This window comes from Nylanderia fulva, unplaced genomic scaffold (genome assembly GCF_048542155.1).
Source record: "Nylanderia fulva isolate GAGA-0341 unplaced genomic scaffold, ASM4854215v1 Scaffold14, whole genome shotgun sequence".
NCBI lineage: Eukaryota > Metazoa > Arthropoda > Insecta > Hymenoptera > Formicidae > Nylanderia > Nylanderia fulva.
In genome coordinates, this window is record NW_028189622.1 from 1,387,782 (window position 1) to 1,405,783 (window position 18,002).

Genomic DNA, 18,002 nt, shown 5'->3' on the forward strand with positions numbered 1-18,002 from the left:
ATGCAATCTCACAGACTCCAGACATAAAATATGTGCCCAGATAGCCACAGTAATTATGGGTGTGTAAGTGTATGTACAAGTACTATGACATATACATACACCTATATTCAAATCTTGCACGTAACCTCTGTTTCATATTTTTCTTTCGAATTTCGATTTTTCAACAATAGAAAAAACAAAAATAATTGTTCTCATATAAGGAATATTTCAGTTTAAATATCCACACGTCCTCTACTTTTTTCTTTAATATACAGTAAATTATGACAAAATTTTCAAAGGTGAACCTTACATAACCTGTGTACAAAATTTCTTCAAGTTTTCGTTGTTATTCAAAGAATTTTATAAATATATATACATATTTTGAGAAAATATTCTTGACATTAAAAGCAGAGGAATCGTTATTCCATGTGTGACATACGTGATGATCGATTATTCGAGCTGTTGGATCGAGTGCGTTAAGACAGAGGAGTACTTTGCACGGTTCTTTGATGAAAAATTTTTCATAAATGAGAATCCCACGTTTCGTTCGTAATGTTTTGATAGGCATCCCGATTGGGTTTGCTTTTTGCGACACGGTTGGATATGTTGCAAGAGTAGACGGAATTTCTATGCAACCTGCCTTGAATCCAGATCTACGGTATCCTGATTATGTGTTTTTAAATCGTTGGTCAATCCGTAATCAAAAGAAGATACAACGTGGCGATATAGTCTGCATCACATCTCCCAAAGTGCCAAACCAAACACTCATCAAGAGAGTTGTAGGACTTGGCGGAGACATTGTGGACACACATGGATATAAGACCCGTGACCTTCAAGTATGGATATGATACGTAACTATTGGATGCATATAATAGTATTGGAGCTTTAATAGATTGATAACAGCTATGTTTCGATAGTCTTAATGAAATATAATGTTTTTAACACAGGTACCAGAAGGGCATTGTTGGTTGGAAGGAGATCACACTGGGCATTCTATGGACTCTAATATCTTTGGACCAGTTTCTCTGAGTCTAATAGTAGCGAAAGCTACTCATATAGTTTGGCCACCAAATAGATGGCAACAGTTATATTCTACAAAGTTTAATCATGAGAGCTGTTAGTTTTGTGAAGAAACTGCAATGGGAATTACCTGGCACTGTATGCAGGTAAGTTTAATTATCACAGACTGTTAGCATTGTGAATAATTTGAGAGTGAGATTTATTTGAATATTATGTGTAGGCATGGCTTGACAATAGGAGATGTTGACAATGATGGTGATAATGAATTGGTCGTTGGTACTTATGAAGGAGAACTGTATATCTTCAAGGTAAAATATGATGCTAACACTATTAAAAATTTTGTTTTAAAGTTATATATACATATATTTAATATTTATTTCTATATGACAGGGAACAGAATTATGGCAGAAGATTACAGGTCTTGGTCTTATAACCAGTGTAGCAATTGGAGATATTTTTAATTATGGACGCAATGCACTTGTTGTCATCTGTGCTGATGGATGGACACATATATTTTACAGTCCTAGATCTGTCAATCCTAATAATGCAAATGTACCTGTAGGTCAACATATTGGCAAAGATGCAAATGAGCAAGAAAATTTCAAAACGAATATCGGTGAGTTTGAGTTTTAGGATGTAAACCGATATGCTTTATGGAATAGCATATAAAACCTAGTTTATGCTATAAACAACTCACACAGAACATATATGTGCAGATATAAATTCCCAAAACTCGGAACATATTGACAATACTATTGAAATAAATGAACTCTCTGGAAAAATGGAATGTGTACATGTACAAAGAATCCCAACCAATACAAAGATAGTATTAATAGCTGATGTTGATAAAGATGGTGCCAATGAGATGATTCTTGGTCTGACGGATCGTGTTGTTAGATCCTACAGATGGTCAAGTAATGCTGACTTGGGAACGGGAAAATTGATTGGCCTAAATAAATGGGAATGCACTGATCAAATAGGAACAGTTACACTGCAGGTATGCCAAATTATATAATGGTGATTATAATTCAATTATTATTGATTATAATATAAAAAGATATATTAGATACTGAAATGCTGATATACATTTTTATTTAGCATACTGGCGATGGTACACCAACTCTACTGGTTGCACAACCTGGTGGTACATTTATGCGGATTAAATGCAACCCTACTGATTGTCACTCAAAGGATACTTCTTGCGAGGCTGTTGATTATCAGACATTAGGGATATCTAGAATGCGTAATCAAAGTATTTCAACTGAGATTATCGGAGATTTAGAACCAGGAATGACGCCATTTATTTCGACACTTGAATCTAAAATGTCTAATTATATGCCTAAAGATAAATCGTCAAAGCAAAATTTTGCAGATGACAGCCAACTAGATATGAAAACCTTTAAGTCCGCATCGCTTGAATTCAAAAGAAATTATTCGCAACCCGTGATTCGGAAAAAGAGTCTGGATATGGCAATCGAATATAATAGAGATTTTACAACAGAGACTCAACAACTAGTTAGGTTTTATAGTCCTGCTGATTTTTCAAGTGCTGACGAAATGGATGGCAACATGATCAGTGACAACGTTAGCCTCGCAGAATTTGAGAGAGAATTCAGTGGAAAAGTCAAGAAAACAACAGAAGACAAAGTGTTACCATCGTTTAAGGATTTTTCCATCAATGATAAGAATATAAAAAGTAATGATAGTGATACCAATAATGTGAATCAACATGAGAAAAAAGACGAGGATTCGAATAATATGATCAGTAATGAAAGTACTCTGAAGGGAAAACCTTATGCTTTAGCAACACTTGATGGAACCATTATGTTAGTGCAAGATGAAATTATTTTGTGGTAAGTACATATAACAATTTATTTAAATTTAATTTGTATAATTTGCGAAATATATCTCATGTTGTCTTTTATTTACAGGGCTATGCAAGTAGATCATCAGATATTCGCTCTGAGTCGATTGGATGTCACAGGTAATAATTCAGACGAGATAATCGCCTGTGCTTGGGATGGTCAGACATATATTTTGGATCAACAACGGCACAGCGTACGCTTTCAGTTTGAGGAACCGGTCAAAGCTTTCTGTACGGGAAATTACAACGTGACTCCGGGCACATCTAGTCCCAGCCTAGTATACAACACTTTTAATAACAAGGTTTGATGAATTAATAAATTAATTGATCGTTAATGATTTGTATGATGATTGTGTATGATCATTATATTTTTTATCTCTTCTAGATTTTCCTTTACTACGATGTTGTTCTCCCGAGCATGACGATAAATTCTCTCAATCCCATGAAAGACTTTGAATCTGACGAAATGCAAACCTTACAGGAATTATTGGGCGAGTGCAGTACTAACGCGAAACAGAAAAAGATGCAACAGTTAACCGAATGGCTGTTATACGGTGTACATTAGTATATGGAACAAATAATATATAATATATGGAAGGAAATGTGTAATAAAATATGCATATATTCTAAAATATGCATTATTTTTGTTCCTCACATTTCCAACATTATTATTTATATAATGTTAGAAATAAAAATCGACCGAAGATGCTTGTTCCTGGACACATGTAATCAATTTCCAATTAAAAAATATTCAGTTTTTTAAATTGTAATAATAATTGTGAATATATTCTTCGGTATCTTTTATATTCCGTATTCATCGGGATATTTATGCATATACATTTATCGTTACTTGCTTATTTGCCAAAAATACATCAACTTTTCGTCAGTCATATATTCTTCACAATAACGCAATATATCCTATAAGATATATGCCAGACGAAAAGTTAATGCAATTTTTTGCAAAGTAAGTGACTGACAATATCAGTGAAAATAATTTTATAGAGTACAGCGTAAAGCCGTCTAAGAATTCTTCCCTATTTGCGGAACTTTGCCAGTCACAGTATTTTATCTACAGTGTCATAAATCGAACTGACATTTCATTAAATATCAGCCTAACATATAGTATCGCATTGCATGTTATCATTGTCAGTGGGTATGTAGATTTCGTCAGGTACTTTTCCAAATTCTTGCGAGACTGTTTTATTAGATATATTATACATGATCAAATCGTGGATATGAATAGTGCATTTAAATATTAATTTAGACCATCGTATTGAACAAGTAGGAAGGAAATAATCGAAATATAATAAATGTAAGTATATAATATGTAGCATATATTTGTAATTAAAATTTTGATGCAAAATTTAGAATAAAATTAAATTTATTTCCATTCGAATATAAAATAATAACGCAAAGGAAACACATAAAATATAAAATAATAATTTTATGTTTAAAATGTCAATAAAACAAAAAACCAATTAAGAAATTACCAATAATTATTAAGCAATAATTAAAGAGGATAATATTGAATATTATTAAATATTACGCACTTTACATAATAAATTAGGAGAGGCAATTAGAAATACTCGCAGTTAATAACCCCGTTTAGTTATCGTTTATATATATCGAAAGACCGGTAATGTATAATCTTACTTTTTAGTTTGCAACAAGAGAAAGAGAGTTCTTGGTGTTCTAATAGTTCAAACGCGAGATAGTCTAACAATTACATTTTAGGCGCATGTAACCAAGTTAAAACGCGGATATTTGAATATCTCTGAGTTGGGTTAATGAACGGGAATTAACGAATCTATAGGATGATCAATGTCACGGAGTCGTTTTTTGTGGGTCACGAATTGAAGGAACTCACCTTTGGATGGACCGATTACATATTGTTCGGCGGTCTGCTGGGCATCAGCGTCCTCATCGGTATTTACTTTGGCTTCTTCAGCACGAAACAGGACAATACTACCGAATATTTGCTCGGAGGCAAAACCATGTCCTTTATTCCGATTAGCATGAGCCTCATAGCCAGGTGACTAATATGTGTTTTACGTCTCTTCCTAATAATGTTGTCTTCATCTATGAGAGTAGGACAATCTGCAAGAGAAAAAAATATTTTTAATTATATATATTTAATTAAGCAAGCTATTTTTCCGCGTACATTTTTTATACAAAATCTTTACCATACATATAGAAAGATAATAGTATATTAAATTTCATCTAATCATGTCAACAAAAGTTAAATTAAAAAATTGATTTTACACAAAGAATCTTGAAATTGTTGGATATCTATCTTTCTAAATACAGAATCCTTTATTTAATTTAAAGAGAAAATATATCGAGAAATGTTGCAATTATAATAAAAGTTTTGGCAAAATGGAACAAAATCAAAGAACATTTAAAATAAAAGCTAGGACTTTTGTTTTGTAACATTATTATTATAAAAAAAAGGGATACGGGAGATGACCAAGAACTAATTAATTAATCAGACTTATGTTCTTTTCTAAGCCTTATATTAAAATTATGATAAATAAAATTTATCTAATTTAAAGAATAAAATTTTATTAACTCATTTAATTTTTAATTCGCGTGATAAATTCTTCAATTTTTAATCGTTAATTAATCTAAAGCTATTAGTATCTTTTTACGGAAAAAAACTTTGTTGAGTTAATTTAAAAATAAGATGAAAAGCAACGATTCTGTATTTAGAAAATATTTAACAGAAGATCTCAGAACACCCTATATAATTTAATTAAAATAATCATAAATAATTATTTGCGATTATTTTTTAAATAAATTATTAATTAATTATAATTAATTAAAAAATTTAATGAAAAAATAAAATGAAAGTGGAAGATTTATTTTTAATGAAGATAAAATTGATTTCAGTCACATATCGGGGGTGTCTTTGCTCGGCGTGCCCTCCGAAGTATATCAATACGGAACTCAATATGCAGCGTGCATTTTTTCATCCTTCATCAGTTGTCTCTTAATCGTAGTCGTATACCTGCCGGTGTTTCACAAGCTACAACTAACGAGCACTTTCGAGTATTTGGAAATTAGATTCGCCAGGCCCGTGCGTATATTAGCATCCTTTCTCTACACCCTTTCGCTGGTGGTTTATGTGCCGTTGATAATCTACGTGCCGGCATTAGCTTTCTCGCAAGCAACAGGGATGAATCTGCATTACGTTGCGCCGGTGATATGCATGGTGTGCATTTTCTACACAACCATTGTAAGTGAAACAAATTTATGTATATAATATATATTTTAGCAATATTATAGCAATATAATATATATTAAAGCAATTTTAATTATTGTTTTAAATTTTTAATTTTTATATATAATATATGTTTACTATCGAAGATTGTTAAATTTTTTTTAGAAAAAAAAGAAGGTTTAATATTTATTTGTAAGAAGATTTGAGAAGATCCTCTTGAGAATATTTCTGATGTATTTATAAGATTTAATAGACATTATGTTAGGAATACCAGATGCTGTTATCGTTTATTAACATTCGCACGTGCTGCATATTGAAATAGAGATTACCGAGATTATAGAAGATGTAGAATGATCATATCTAGATTAGCTAGAAGATCGCGAGGAGCTCCAAAATAAAACATCTATGACGTCTTTATATGTCATCTTGAAACTGTAGCATTATCAGATATCGTAGGCTATTTAGACGAAAGGTAAAAGTGACAGTTATAAATAAATGACTATTTAAAATGGAATTATCTAGAGATTTGTTGAGAACGCAATTGTAGTCTTATCATTTTCAAAAGTTGCTGAATTATTTATGACGCAACATCGCGCGATGCGTCGAGAGAATAACGATTGTATCGCCACGTCATTTGAATAAAATACACAAAAGCAAGAGGCGCCGTCTATTTGCCTTTGTCTTTCGTTTGTTTAGACAATAGTACGCTGAATATTCACATGATATGCAGAAGATAGGTACATTATTTACGCAAGTACGCACTAGAGACAAGTCTTGATATATAAAAGATTAACATGCGTTAATGAAGAATAAACGCTTTTTGAAAACATTTGATATAATTGTTTTTCTAAAATGCATTCTAGATAATTACGTTACAAAGTGCGCATACATTATAAAAATTAAAATTATTATTATTAAAATACGCATCAAGTATTAACTTTTTCAATATATATCTACGATAAAATATTTATATATGTATACCGATAATGATTTATAAAATACATAAATCACGGCGCTCCATTGTAACGTCATTATGCAATTGTGCGTTACGATATCTTTTCTCCCCCGGGTTTACGTTTCACCGACTCCCCAATCGTACCGTTTGATTCTCCGCACGTCGCGTAGTGACTGACACTGATACCTTTATTGTATCGCGAGTAATCTCTCTTTGAAAAAACTTATAGGGTGGTCTGAAGGCTGTCGTATGGGCGGATACGGTTCAGATGACAGTGACTCTCGGAAGTCTAGTTGCCGTTCTGATTTTGGGGACCATCGCCGTAGGCGGCGTCCGCGAAACCTGGAGAATAGCCGAAGAAGGTGGTAGAATTGTGTTTTGGAAGTAAGAACGGTATTTGTGTATACTTCTTATATATACTATAATTTATTAAAAAGAGAGGACCGTTATTAAAAATGAAACAATGGATATATATATATATATATATATATATATATATATATATATATATATATATAAGTGTACATTTCGCGCGTTTTGCTTTATTAAGAACTGCACGTCAATGTCAATTAATTAAATTACGTCGATTGCGTTAGCGTAAACCAATATCATAATGTTACTCTGCGCGGCTTTTCCAAATATTAAATAGTATTGTGTATGTTATATTATTTCAACTCTTCAAATATTAAACATTGCGTTCACGTATGCGAACTTTGCACCTATATATGCATTATTTTTTCTTAGTTACATTGCCGCATTTTCTCCATAAGATTTTTAGTATAGCAATATATAAATTTGACAAAATAATGCAATATATAGCAACGTGTGCTTATTTAATTTTCAGTCTATAAAATTACGATTAATTAGAGAATAAAATAAACTTCAAACTGTTACATACATCATAAAAACCTGAGAATTGTAGGCGTATATAAAACTGAACCAGAACTTCAGCTGTTTAAATTTGTCAATTTTTTTTATAGTATGGATCCCAGCCCTTTTGTTAGAAATTCATTTTGGGGTATGTCAATAGGAATGACAATGACATGGCTAGCAGGATTAGGAATTAACCAAGTTTCTATGCAAAGATTCCTAGCAGTCCCTACCGTTAAGGAAGCAAGAAAGTAAGTTTGCAAGTATCAGAATTATTTGAAACAAATGACAATTATTTAATGGAAATATTTTTGCAGATCAATTTGGCTCCTAGCTGTAGGTTTAGTAGTGGTAAAATACATTTCCGTTTTCACCGGCCTCACAATGTACGCAAGATATCATAAATGCGATCCCATAACTGCGCACGTAAGTTTTGACAGTTATTAGCTTTTAACTTACCACACATATTCAATTTTCTGTTCTAAGTAGCTATGAAGAACGTTTGATAAATATTACTCGGAATTTCCTTTTAAAAATCATTCTTTTTGAGATTTCAATATGTCATACATTTTAAAAAATTTTTTGAATAGAAGAAATAGTTTAAACTCGTATAATATAATGTTTTTGTAATATTCATTTCATAAAATAATTTTTTTTATTAAATTTACCGTTAGTTATAAACTCTTTGATTCGGCTTATCTCTTTTAACCATACTCTTATATCGCATCTCGTGTAGAGATAAATCGTGCAATTAAAGTAAGATTAAAAAGTCGGGCAGTTATAAAGGATTAAATAAAAATGCCTCTCGTAAAGATTCCAGTAAGGGAATTAACTTTGTTTTCAGGTGGTAGCAAGGAGCGACAAGATATTGCCATATTACGTGCTAGATGTAGCCGCTGATATTCCAGGACTTCCTGGCCTCTTTCTCGCCGGTCTGGTGAGCGCCGGTCTCTCGACGATGAGCGCCGGACTGAACACAGTCGCCGGCACGATTTACGAGGATTTCATCGATCGCTGGATGCCAGAGAGCAACAATAAAGAGACTAAAGCCGCCAACATTATGAAGGTACAAAGACGGAACATATTACGGAACATATATATCTGAAATCGCGGTAAAAACAAGAGATCTTCAGTCTCTTTTCCTCTTCCGTGATACGACATCATTAAAGCGCGATTCGTAAAATAAAAATAATCTGGATAAATGCATGTGCGTATCATTGTCTTAGCAAAAGCATTCAGTTCTCTATGTTATAACTTTAACGCAGCACACATATCCCGAAGACGTTCAGAGAACATCCTGAGAATGTCCTCTGGATATCCTCTGAATATCTTTCGGATATGTTGTCCTATTAGAGAAATAGACGAGAGATCAAGCGATGCATTCCATAATGGCTTATGTCATACTCAGGTCACGGTGGTTATCTTAGGCATCCTGTGCGTGGGCATGGTGTTCCTTGTGGACCGTCTCGGCGACATCTTCCAGCTGTCCTTGACCGTGACCGGTATCACCGCCGGTACGATGCTGGGTTTGTTCTCGCTCGGGATGCTGATACCCTGGGCGACGACCAAGGGAGCGGTGGTCGGCGGACTGTTCTCGATGGTGACGATGGTCTGGATCATTGTCGGCGCGCAATGGCATATGGCAAATCGTAGTTTCTATTACGAACCGCTGCCCTCTACGACCGAGGGTTGTCTGAACGCGTCTAGTTTGTTCAATAAAACGAACGCAACGACGCAGAATCCGATTCAAGTCGAATCCGTGGACGACGAGCCTTTCGTCCTTTACAGGATATCCTTCATGTACTACACGTTACTGGGCGCCCTGATCGTGATAGCGATCGGCACGATTGTCAGCTTCATCTGCGGCGCTTCTGACTTGAGCGAAGTCGATCGAGATCACTTCTCACCGTTCATCACCAGGTATGTATTCGTATGCCTCATCGTTATGATTTCGAAATATAGAATGTATGAAATATGAAAAGCACAAAAAATCGGAATATCTATATCATTATAAAAATTAATCTATATTTTTTCATTCTTATTTCATATATCTATACGTATATTATATATATGTTCGAAAATAGCAAAAAGATAACGTCAAGAAAAAAATTGATCATTTTTATCAATTTTGGTATCCTACATAAAAATTTAATTCTGGAATCTAATCAGTTTGAAATATTTTTATCATTTATATATGTATATATAAATATTCTTTGTTAATTTTTGATATTGTATACTATATTATATCATTTGCAGATTTATGCCACCAAAAAAATATATGGAAGTATCGTTGCACACAGTACCGACAACACTGATAACTAATTCGGAAAAAGAGGAGCTGAAATCTTAAAACTGTGTTTTTTATCCTCGCGAATCTTTTCTTCGATATTACATAAGACATTATTACAGCAAAATCATTCGATTGCAAAATTCTATGATCTCTAATATAATTACGTACTCCATAATCGAACATACATAAGTACATGTTAAATATTTTATAATCTAATTTCCTCCGAATTTCAGTTGAAGACTACCTTGAGAGAAGACTAATCCAAACTTTTAATATTAATGCAAAAGTATTTAGAAAATATATATTTAAACCGTCCAAGAATAAAGAATAAAATCAATAAATCCTTAATACCATAAATTATTGGAAGACAGAGCGATCGACAGACAAACAGACGCATTTGCCATGCAGGGGATAACTGTATCTAACTGGCTCGTTCAGAGTTGAAAGCACCCATTAGAACGTCGATGAGGGTGTCAAATTGACTAAATTATATATCTGCCCCACGCATCTCAATACAAACAAGTCTCTCCCATCTGATACATCTGGAGGAACGATGCCTATCGGATTAGGATACTGAATGTAAATGCAGCGGGAGTTTTTTGTCGAGTCATTCGTCGAGTCTCTCTTTAAAATCCGCGATGGATCGATTCTGCGTGAACAAATTTTTTAAATCTGTGACTCATTTCTCGAGAAACGCGTAAAGTCGTCGTCTCGATCACAAACCAGTTTATTGTCAAAAATGTCCCCAGACGATACGGAGAATTTCTTATCAATATATCCGAGACGCGATCTCTATCGTCAACTTTTAAGCGAAGAAAACTTGGAAACTATTTCGCGGGAACATTCCACAACCATAGCAGAGAAACGACGTGTCCTATCTCAAAGCGGCGACCACATTCCACCGCGGAGCGGTTTTATTTTATTGGACTGAAAGGTGTCAAATATAGGTGGCAGGGAGAACCCATCTACTTACACATACAGACACGCGAGTTTGGGGGAACCATCCGCCTCCATTCCCTCCTTCTTCTTTCTATTCGATTTGATCTCAACGTGTGAGTAAAATCCCGAAGTGAGGACCCGGTTCGCATTGTGACCGGGTGACAGATTTTTGACAGATTCTGTCTGATTTGGTGTCGAGTGACAGACCTGAGAGGCCCGATCGCGCGCAGCTTCCTCATCATTGGTACCGGCCCTCTTTACACCGAGTATCTCTCAAAAGTGACGTTTGACCATGCTCCGCTCAGATAATCCTTTTCATAATTTTTATATATTTATAACATTACGATAACGATACAAATTTGAGAATTGAAAGAAGAAATTACATTTATACCGAAAGCAAATGCATCTTAAAAACCTGAATTATAAATTTTAAAAAAGCATGTAGATTGCGGAAATCAAAAATGAATCAAAGATGTTATTTCTCTCTTTCTCTTTTTATATTTATATAGCTTGCTATTGTGTTCTTTATGTTATAGCTATTTCTTATGTTACGTTCCCAATATTACAATCAGCCAAACTATACCTATATACAAAGACAAATTTTCGGGATTCGGTCGCAGCTACTTACCTGGTTTCTTTAGAGTTCCGCTATACATATATGCGAAATCGTCATAAAAGGCCAGAGGGATACGACTTATTTTGTGGACAATGCGCGCGGTCAGGCGCTTGTATAAAGACGCATAATACATTTCGCTAACGTGAAAATTATTCTGTCAAACATTCGGCTGTCGGATTTATGCCGGCTAGGACACTCTTTTTCGGAGAAGACACGTCAATCGCGGCTGCTTTCAGCAGATGCCGAAAGGGTGTCTCGGTCAATCAGATGCATACCGATTCGCGACGATTGTTAGTATAGGCAACAAAAAATAATTGCAAATAGTCACCCGGTGTTTAATTTTCAAACAGTCAATTCAACATTTATTAGCTTTGTTACATCTCCTGTTGAATTGACAATATGATTCTATTAGAACGTCCGAACTAATGGCAATTATTAAGTACATTATGCACAAATAAAATGCAAAATTTGAGAAGAGAATATAATTATAAACGTATATAAGATGATTCAATAAGTATCATAACAAGCACATTCATATTTTTTTGTAAAAGATATTTTATTTCGAATCACAAGTGCACAAACTAAGATTGAGAAATTCAATCGTTTTAAAAGAATTTCTGACTTGCCCGTCTTCGATTGCCATTACTGCGTTTTTGTTGTAAAAACTGCCGCGTGACGAAACACGCGCACAATAGCCTCGAGACGAGGTGGAAGACTACAAAACAGCTCCCGCTTGCAAACACGCGGAATATTGTGACGTTTCTTCTCCGAGTGACATTCAATTTTCAGGCTGGTAACGTCTCGCGTGCCGTATAGAATTTAGAGAATACGATATATCCCTGCACATCCCCAAACCTCCCCCTTTTCGTATCGTCGATCCAGCTACTCTAGGCTCGCAGCCGGGGTTTTCTCTTGTAGTAAATACAAACAAATACAACAATCGGCCTCCGTTTCTGCCCACGAGATCGACGGGACCGGCGAACAGAAGGTGTATCACATGTAGTACAGGGATGATCAACTGACAGTTCTAACGTGAGCCGTCGAGTTCAAATTTTGCGTTGAAAAGTCGATCTTTTGTCACCTCTTATCGCTCTATCTTTCTTAAATAAAATATATTTTAAATAAGAAAATTATTCCAGAAAATTTTCATGATCCCAAAATGTATTTTCAAGTTTTCAATTCATAATCAAAAAAATTGTTTGAAGAAAATTTAGATCAATCGATTTTCAGAATTTTTTCTCATCAAAAAAAGTTGTATTTTTGCATTATTTTTTTCTCATGCTATCACTTTTTCTCATTTTTTCTCATACGTTATTCAAAGAATAACATATTTGGATTCTAAAAAAAAAAGAGTTGACTGTCCCTCGAGCACAACTCAACTAGTCTGTGAATATGAAAATACACGCAACACGCTCGGAGAAAGAGCTGAAATGTACACATATGTGATGGATCAAATCACACAAAGAAAACAGCCTAAATAGCTGCATAAAAGGTTTGTCATGGAATAAAATATTCATTTTAAAAATATTAACGTACTAATCCTCGAACTTTCCGATATATCTTATGATTTTTATTTCTCTACATTTTTATTTATTTTTTAATAAAAATATGGTACTAAATTTTTCAAGCTTATATAAAGCTGCTATCTTTTAATATATTTCCTCTGTTATTATTTTCTATTTAATAGACAATATATGCCAGAAAATTAAATGTACATTATACTAAACAAGAAATTAAGATTTAAAATTTTTTGTCATATTTAATAATCTTTTTTACATTTATTGAATAAAATTTTGTCTTTATCTATCTTATATCATTTATCTTTCATTACGCAATTTTAATAATAATTAGCTGAAAAGTATATTATATAATAGCAGGCGAGATGAAAAGCGAGTTCGTTTCTGGTTAAATGTATCGTATACAAATATATATGATATTCTGTTGACACATAACTATACACTCGGCAAAAGAGGAGAAATATACATGTATCCTTGTAGCAGCAAAGTATAGATTGTACAAAGAAAGTTAGAATATGCTGCCTGGCTCCGGACCTATCCCTGCCTCCTGCCTCTTCTGTCGAGTAGAAAAGGTCACGTTTATTCTCCGGTAATACATCTGTACAGGTTGCCTTAAAAGCAAGATACACATTTTTCTGAATATAGCTATTAAAGAACAAAATAAGAAAAGTGAGACTTGTAAAGTTTTCGGCTTTCGAGGCAACAGAAAATTAAATTTTCATAGAATATAAGTAGAGGATGATAACAGGATGCTGTTAATTCATTTAATTTCGAATTTTATTTTAATTTTTATTTTCAAGAGAAACTTATCCAATTATTTAACGCTTTAGAAATATTATGAACAAAATGTTATCGTATAAATTGCATTCTAAACTCACCAAAAAAATTATGTAAGAATTGAAACATCCTGTATATATCGTGTTGTTATGAAAGGCGCAGACGTTGTCACAACTATACGACATATTGATCTTTTGAAGATTTTTTTCACAATGGATATCAACTTGGCAAAAATACAGCAACTAAATTTAGTACCTAGAGAGAGACTATAAATATATATTTTTTCTTCCCTGTTTTTTCTACAATCTACATAATAAAGAGAGGACAAATACTCAGTTAGTGATTTCATTTTACAAAGAAAAGTAACGAGAAAGAGGAAATTAGACAATTATATAAAATAGTAATAATTTCGTCAACCATATCTGGCTATAAATACTATTTATTAAACTTTACGACGTTTCGGCCATAATACAATAGTTAGTTCGTAACACATTATCATGACAGTACATCACGTCATGACCTAAGATCAAACAAGTAGTGTTATTACAATAATGCGGTATTAAGTAGCACTTGATAAGGGCCGAAACCCATGGCCGAAACGTCGTAAAGTTTAATAAATAGTATTTATAGCCAGATATGGTTGACGAAATTATTACCATTTTTAATTATTGACTGGTGACTTCTTAGTTCTTTATATATATAATTATATAAAATATACATATGTATATAAATTTCGTCTAATTTCATAAATTAAAATAGATAAAATACTAAATAAGTAATTAATTTCTTAAATACTAATCTTCACTCTCCAAGGTTCGTTACTTTCCGAACATCTCCGATAACAAATTGATACCCTCGCGCATCATTATACTTGTAACCGCGTCAACTGCCGATGTCAATAGCGGACGCGCAGAATCACGCGTCCGCGAGATATCTGGAATTTCCGGGACTTCCGGCAAACACACAGCGGCGCTCGCAACATATATCGAGAAGCACACACAGAAGAGAGAGAGAGAGGAACAAAAACACGCAAAGTCCCTGGACGCCGCGCGCGGGCTTTTGGCCTGACCTCGCTTTGTCACCAATTAGCATCTCCCTTAATGACGATCGCCGAGCGTACACGCGCGCGCGCTCGCGTGACGTTCACACGTGTATACACACACACACAACACACACACACACACACGTATAATGCGAGACGAAAGGGAGACACAGAGAGATCCATAAAAAAAAATCCTTCGTTCCCCACCGTTCGTGGTTGCCCCACCATCACGGGTCTCCCTCTACCTGAACCCGTAATGAATGCGTACCCCTGCGATTCCCTCTCCCACGTGTCACCTTCCCCCACTCCATTCATCTCGCGAAAGATCTTTATTTTGATCGTCGACCGATTAACGGCCACCGAGAACGCACTCTCCACGCCTTCGCCACGTCCGTTTGGCCAATCGGATCTCGCGCCGCCAGCCATTTTGGTCCAGCGGATGCTGCGCGCACGTGCAGCATCCCTCACCTCCTCTTCGCCCTTGCGGCGAGCCGCGAAGGGTGTGCCTCGAGCAGATGTGTGTGCGTCTAGTATAGGCGCGCGCGAGCGCGCGCGTTTGTTCATCGAGGCAGAGTATTTCCATTAGAGAACAGGAGCCGGGCGAGGAAGCTGCGCTCGCTGCATCCGCGGCTAACAAACGCGTTGTCAACATTTCGCGCGGAAACCGAGAATGGGGCGGTAAAGTACGTAAAATTGTTCGCGACATGGCGAATTCCTGTATATATACAATTGCGAATCGAGGGGTTGAAAAATGATCAGAGTCGTCGTTCGATAAGTAATAACAACAACGAAATGTATATCTTGTATATAGGGATTCTCGAGAAGCGTAGATGGTTAGCGACATTAAATCTTCAACAACGCGAATTTAGGGGGTGGAAAGGGCGGAAAGGGAGAAAAAAGGGCGAGAGTTCGTTCGTTTCCTCTTTCTTCCCGTATATACACGTCGAACATGTTTCTTCGTTTAAAAGAGACACGTACGTGTTCCGTTTCCGCGATATAGAAACTAACCCTCGGGGGGTTGGAAGGCTGAGGAGGGCGAAGTGAACCGGGAGATTGCGCAGTTCTCCTCTACTCTCCTCTCGCGTATACGTGTCATCGAGGTAGAGCTTATTTATAACGATAGCGGGATGGAGGAGTAGACGAGGGGTGATAAGAGAGGGAAGAGGGTAGCGAGGGCAAACCTTGCGAACCTCTCGCTTCATCTTCGTCTTCCCGATTCGCTCGCGGCGTATCCTCCGGTGGTGGGATATTTTCCCGGGGAGATGGTAACACAGAGGGAGTGCATCAAAAGGCAGAACGATCCGGGACCTCCGCGTATGTATGCATGTACGTACATCGAGCTGGTCCCCCACGTGGACGGATAGTGGGGGACCAGTTTTTTCGCATCTCGGTTTGTGGGGGTGAAACCTCCCCTCGCGTCTCGTACACAGCTACAAACCCGAACCACTAGGTAGACTAGGTATAGGCCGACGACATAGGAGAAGGAGTGGGGCATCGAGGGCAGGACGATCCAGAACTATCACACACGAGGACTATTGTCCGAGTTCCCGTGCGTGCTCCAGAAGCGAGACGAATCACGTTTGTGTGAGTAATCCTTTCTCCCTCCCAATTCCCCCTTTCTCCGATACGTACGTTCCAGCTTGTCCTTCCCTCCCCTCCTGTTCGCGCGTCCCTTCCCCACTCTCTCACTCACTCTCTCTCTCTTTCTCTCTCCCCGGTTTGATGCCGCGTATCTCTCGACATCGCGGACACAAGCAGACGCGCGACGGCAGCGTCCCCGGAGCGTGCGGGTTTCACGGGGTAGATACACGTAGGTCGGTAGGCTTTCTCGTGAATACCGTAGTGGGGAAAACCGTGAAACCGCGGGATCTCACCGAGAGGAAGGGGATTCAACCCGATTCAGGATACACGTCCTGAGCACCACCAAACGGCGGTACCACGAAACGCACGGCGTCGTCGCCCTGCCACCGTTGAGGATCGACGCCGTCGACGGCGTTCAAGAGAGTAGCACCCGGGTGGCAACGCGCGCGGAGCAGACGATATATGCGAGAGAGAGAGAGAGAGAGAGATAGATAGATAGAGAGAGAGAGAGAGTCCACGTTGATCGTCAACGACCGCGCGCTGAGCGGTCCTTCGTCAAGTGAGTAGTCGGATCATTCGGTAGTCCCTCTTTTCCTGGAAGGGATCGACGAGAAGAGATCGTCCGCGAGACAAATCCGTGCCCTCGATCGCGAAGTACACGTCCCGGAATTAATTCGCCTGACACTTTCGGAGTGACGTTCATCGAGACATGATGATGATGATGATGATGATTCGCGAGTGACGACGTACGAGAGAGAAACGAGACATCAACGAAGCATCATCGAAGAGGAAGAAGACTGTAAAGTGGACGGTCACACGTGGCAGTGGCAGGACGACATCAGGACGTGGACAAGGAGAGACCGTCCAAGGATATCGTCCCTAGCCGGTACGGGGCAACGCGTCGAGAGCACGTCGGAAAAGGTAAGCGACGACTTGTTAGAGAGAATGAGGAGACTTTTGCATGCTCCGAGTTTCGTGGTAAAAAAAAAAGGGAGAGTTTTTCATATTTTTTCAGAACCGCGCTACATTTGCATATCGGAGCATACGTGTATTTCTCATGTATTCGTGTGCGTTTAAATCCATGTATTAAGGTTTCTATATCTTAAGGTGTGTCCCTGATGAAAAGGACATTCGGGACACGTTCGTCGATTTATGGAGCAGCTGCATATTATTGCAAAACAGGTGCGCGATTGGATTCTTTATGCAATTTTTGCATTTTGCTCCGAAAAAAAAATTTGTTTATATACGTTTTCTACATTCTTTATGCGCGATTTGAAAACTGCATCGTGTTGCTCTGACAATTTGCTCGCGTCAATCAAGCACGAATACATT

The 18,002-nt window shown here is 36.7% G+C and overlaps 4 protein-coding genes and 1 long non-coding RNA gene across 6 annotated transcripts in view; 4 read left to right on the forward strand and 1 right to left on the reverse strand.

Annotated features, from left to right (window-relative positions):
• The first annotated feature begins 46 nt into the window (after positions 1 to 46).
• Positions 47 to 1,100, forward strand: LOC114929362 (mitochondrial inner membrane protease subunit 2). The gene is made up of 2 exons (XM_029300920.2): positions 47 to 815; positions 927 to 1,100. The coding sequence occupies exons 1-2, from the start codon at positions 507 to 509 to the stop codon at positions 1,098 to 1,100; spliced, it is 483 nt and encodes a 160-aa protein (XP_029156753.1). The 5' UTR covers positions 47 to 506.
• LOC114929365 (KICSTOR complex protein ITFG2) lies at positions 1,086 to 3,627 on the forward strand. Its single transcript, XM_085480117.1, has 7 exons — positions 1,086 to 1,145; positions 1,220 to 1,307; positions 1,390 to 1,615; positions 1,716 to 1,996; positions 2,098 to 2,852; positions 2,931 to 3,165; positions 3,249 to 3,627. Exons 1-7 carry the CDS (start codon positions 1,087 to 1,089, stop codon positions 3,426 to 3,428), a joined length of 1,824 nt encoding a protein of 607 aa, XP_085336243.1. The 5' UTR covers position 1,086; the 3' UTR covers positions 3,429 to 3,627.
• A 70-nt stretch (positions 3,628 to 3,697) lies between these two features.
• On the forward strand, positions 3,698 to 10,546 carry LOC114929160 (sodium-coupled monocarboxylate transporter 1). The gene is made up of 9 exons (XM_085480118.1): positions 3,698 to 4,175; positions 4,677 to 4,895; positions 5,753 to 6,098; positions 7,268 to 7,422; positions 8,019 to 8,159; positions 8,226 to 8,334; positions 8,753 to 8,974; positions 9,317 to 9,828; positions 10,165 to 10,546. Coding segments are annotated over exons 1-9 (1,800 nt in total). The 5' UTR covers positions 3,698 to 4,173; the 3' UTR covers positions 10,259 to 10,546.
• LOC146724290 (uncharacterized) overlaps positions 4,715 to 18,002 on the reverse strand; it is a 93,012-nt gene continuing 79,724 nt past the window's right edge. Inside the window, exon 4 of the long non-coding RNA XR_014924133.1 lies at positions 4,715 to 4,960. This is a non-coding gene — a long non-coding RNA (uncharacterized LOC146724290). The remainder of the gene's footprint in view (positions 4,961 to 18,002) is intronic.
• LOC114929364 (uncharacterized) overlaps positions 17,369 to 18,002 on the forward strand; it is a 50,501-nt gene continuing 49,867 nt past the window's right edge. For both annotated transcript variants that reach the window (XM_085480119.1, XM_029300923.2), the window contains exon 1: positions 17,369 to 17,591. The gene's annotated coding sequence lies outside the window, so the exon portion shown is untranslated. The remainder of the gene's footprint in view (positions 17,592 to 18,002) is intronic.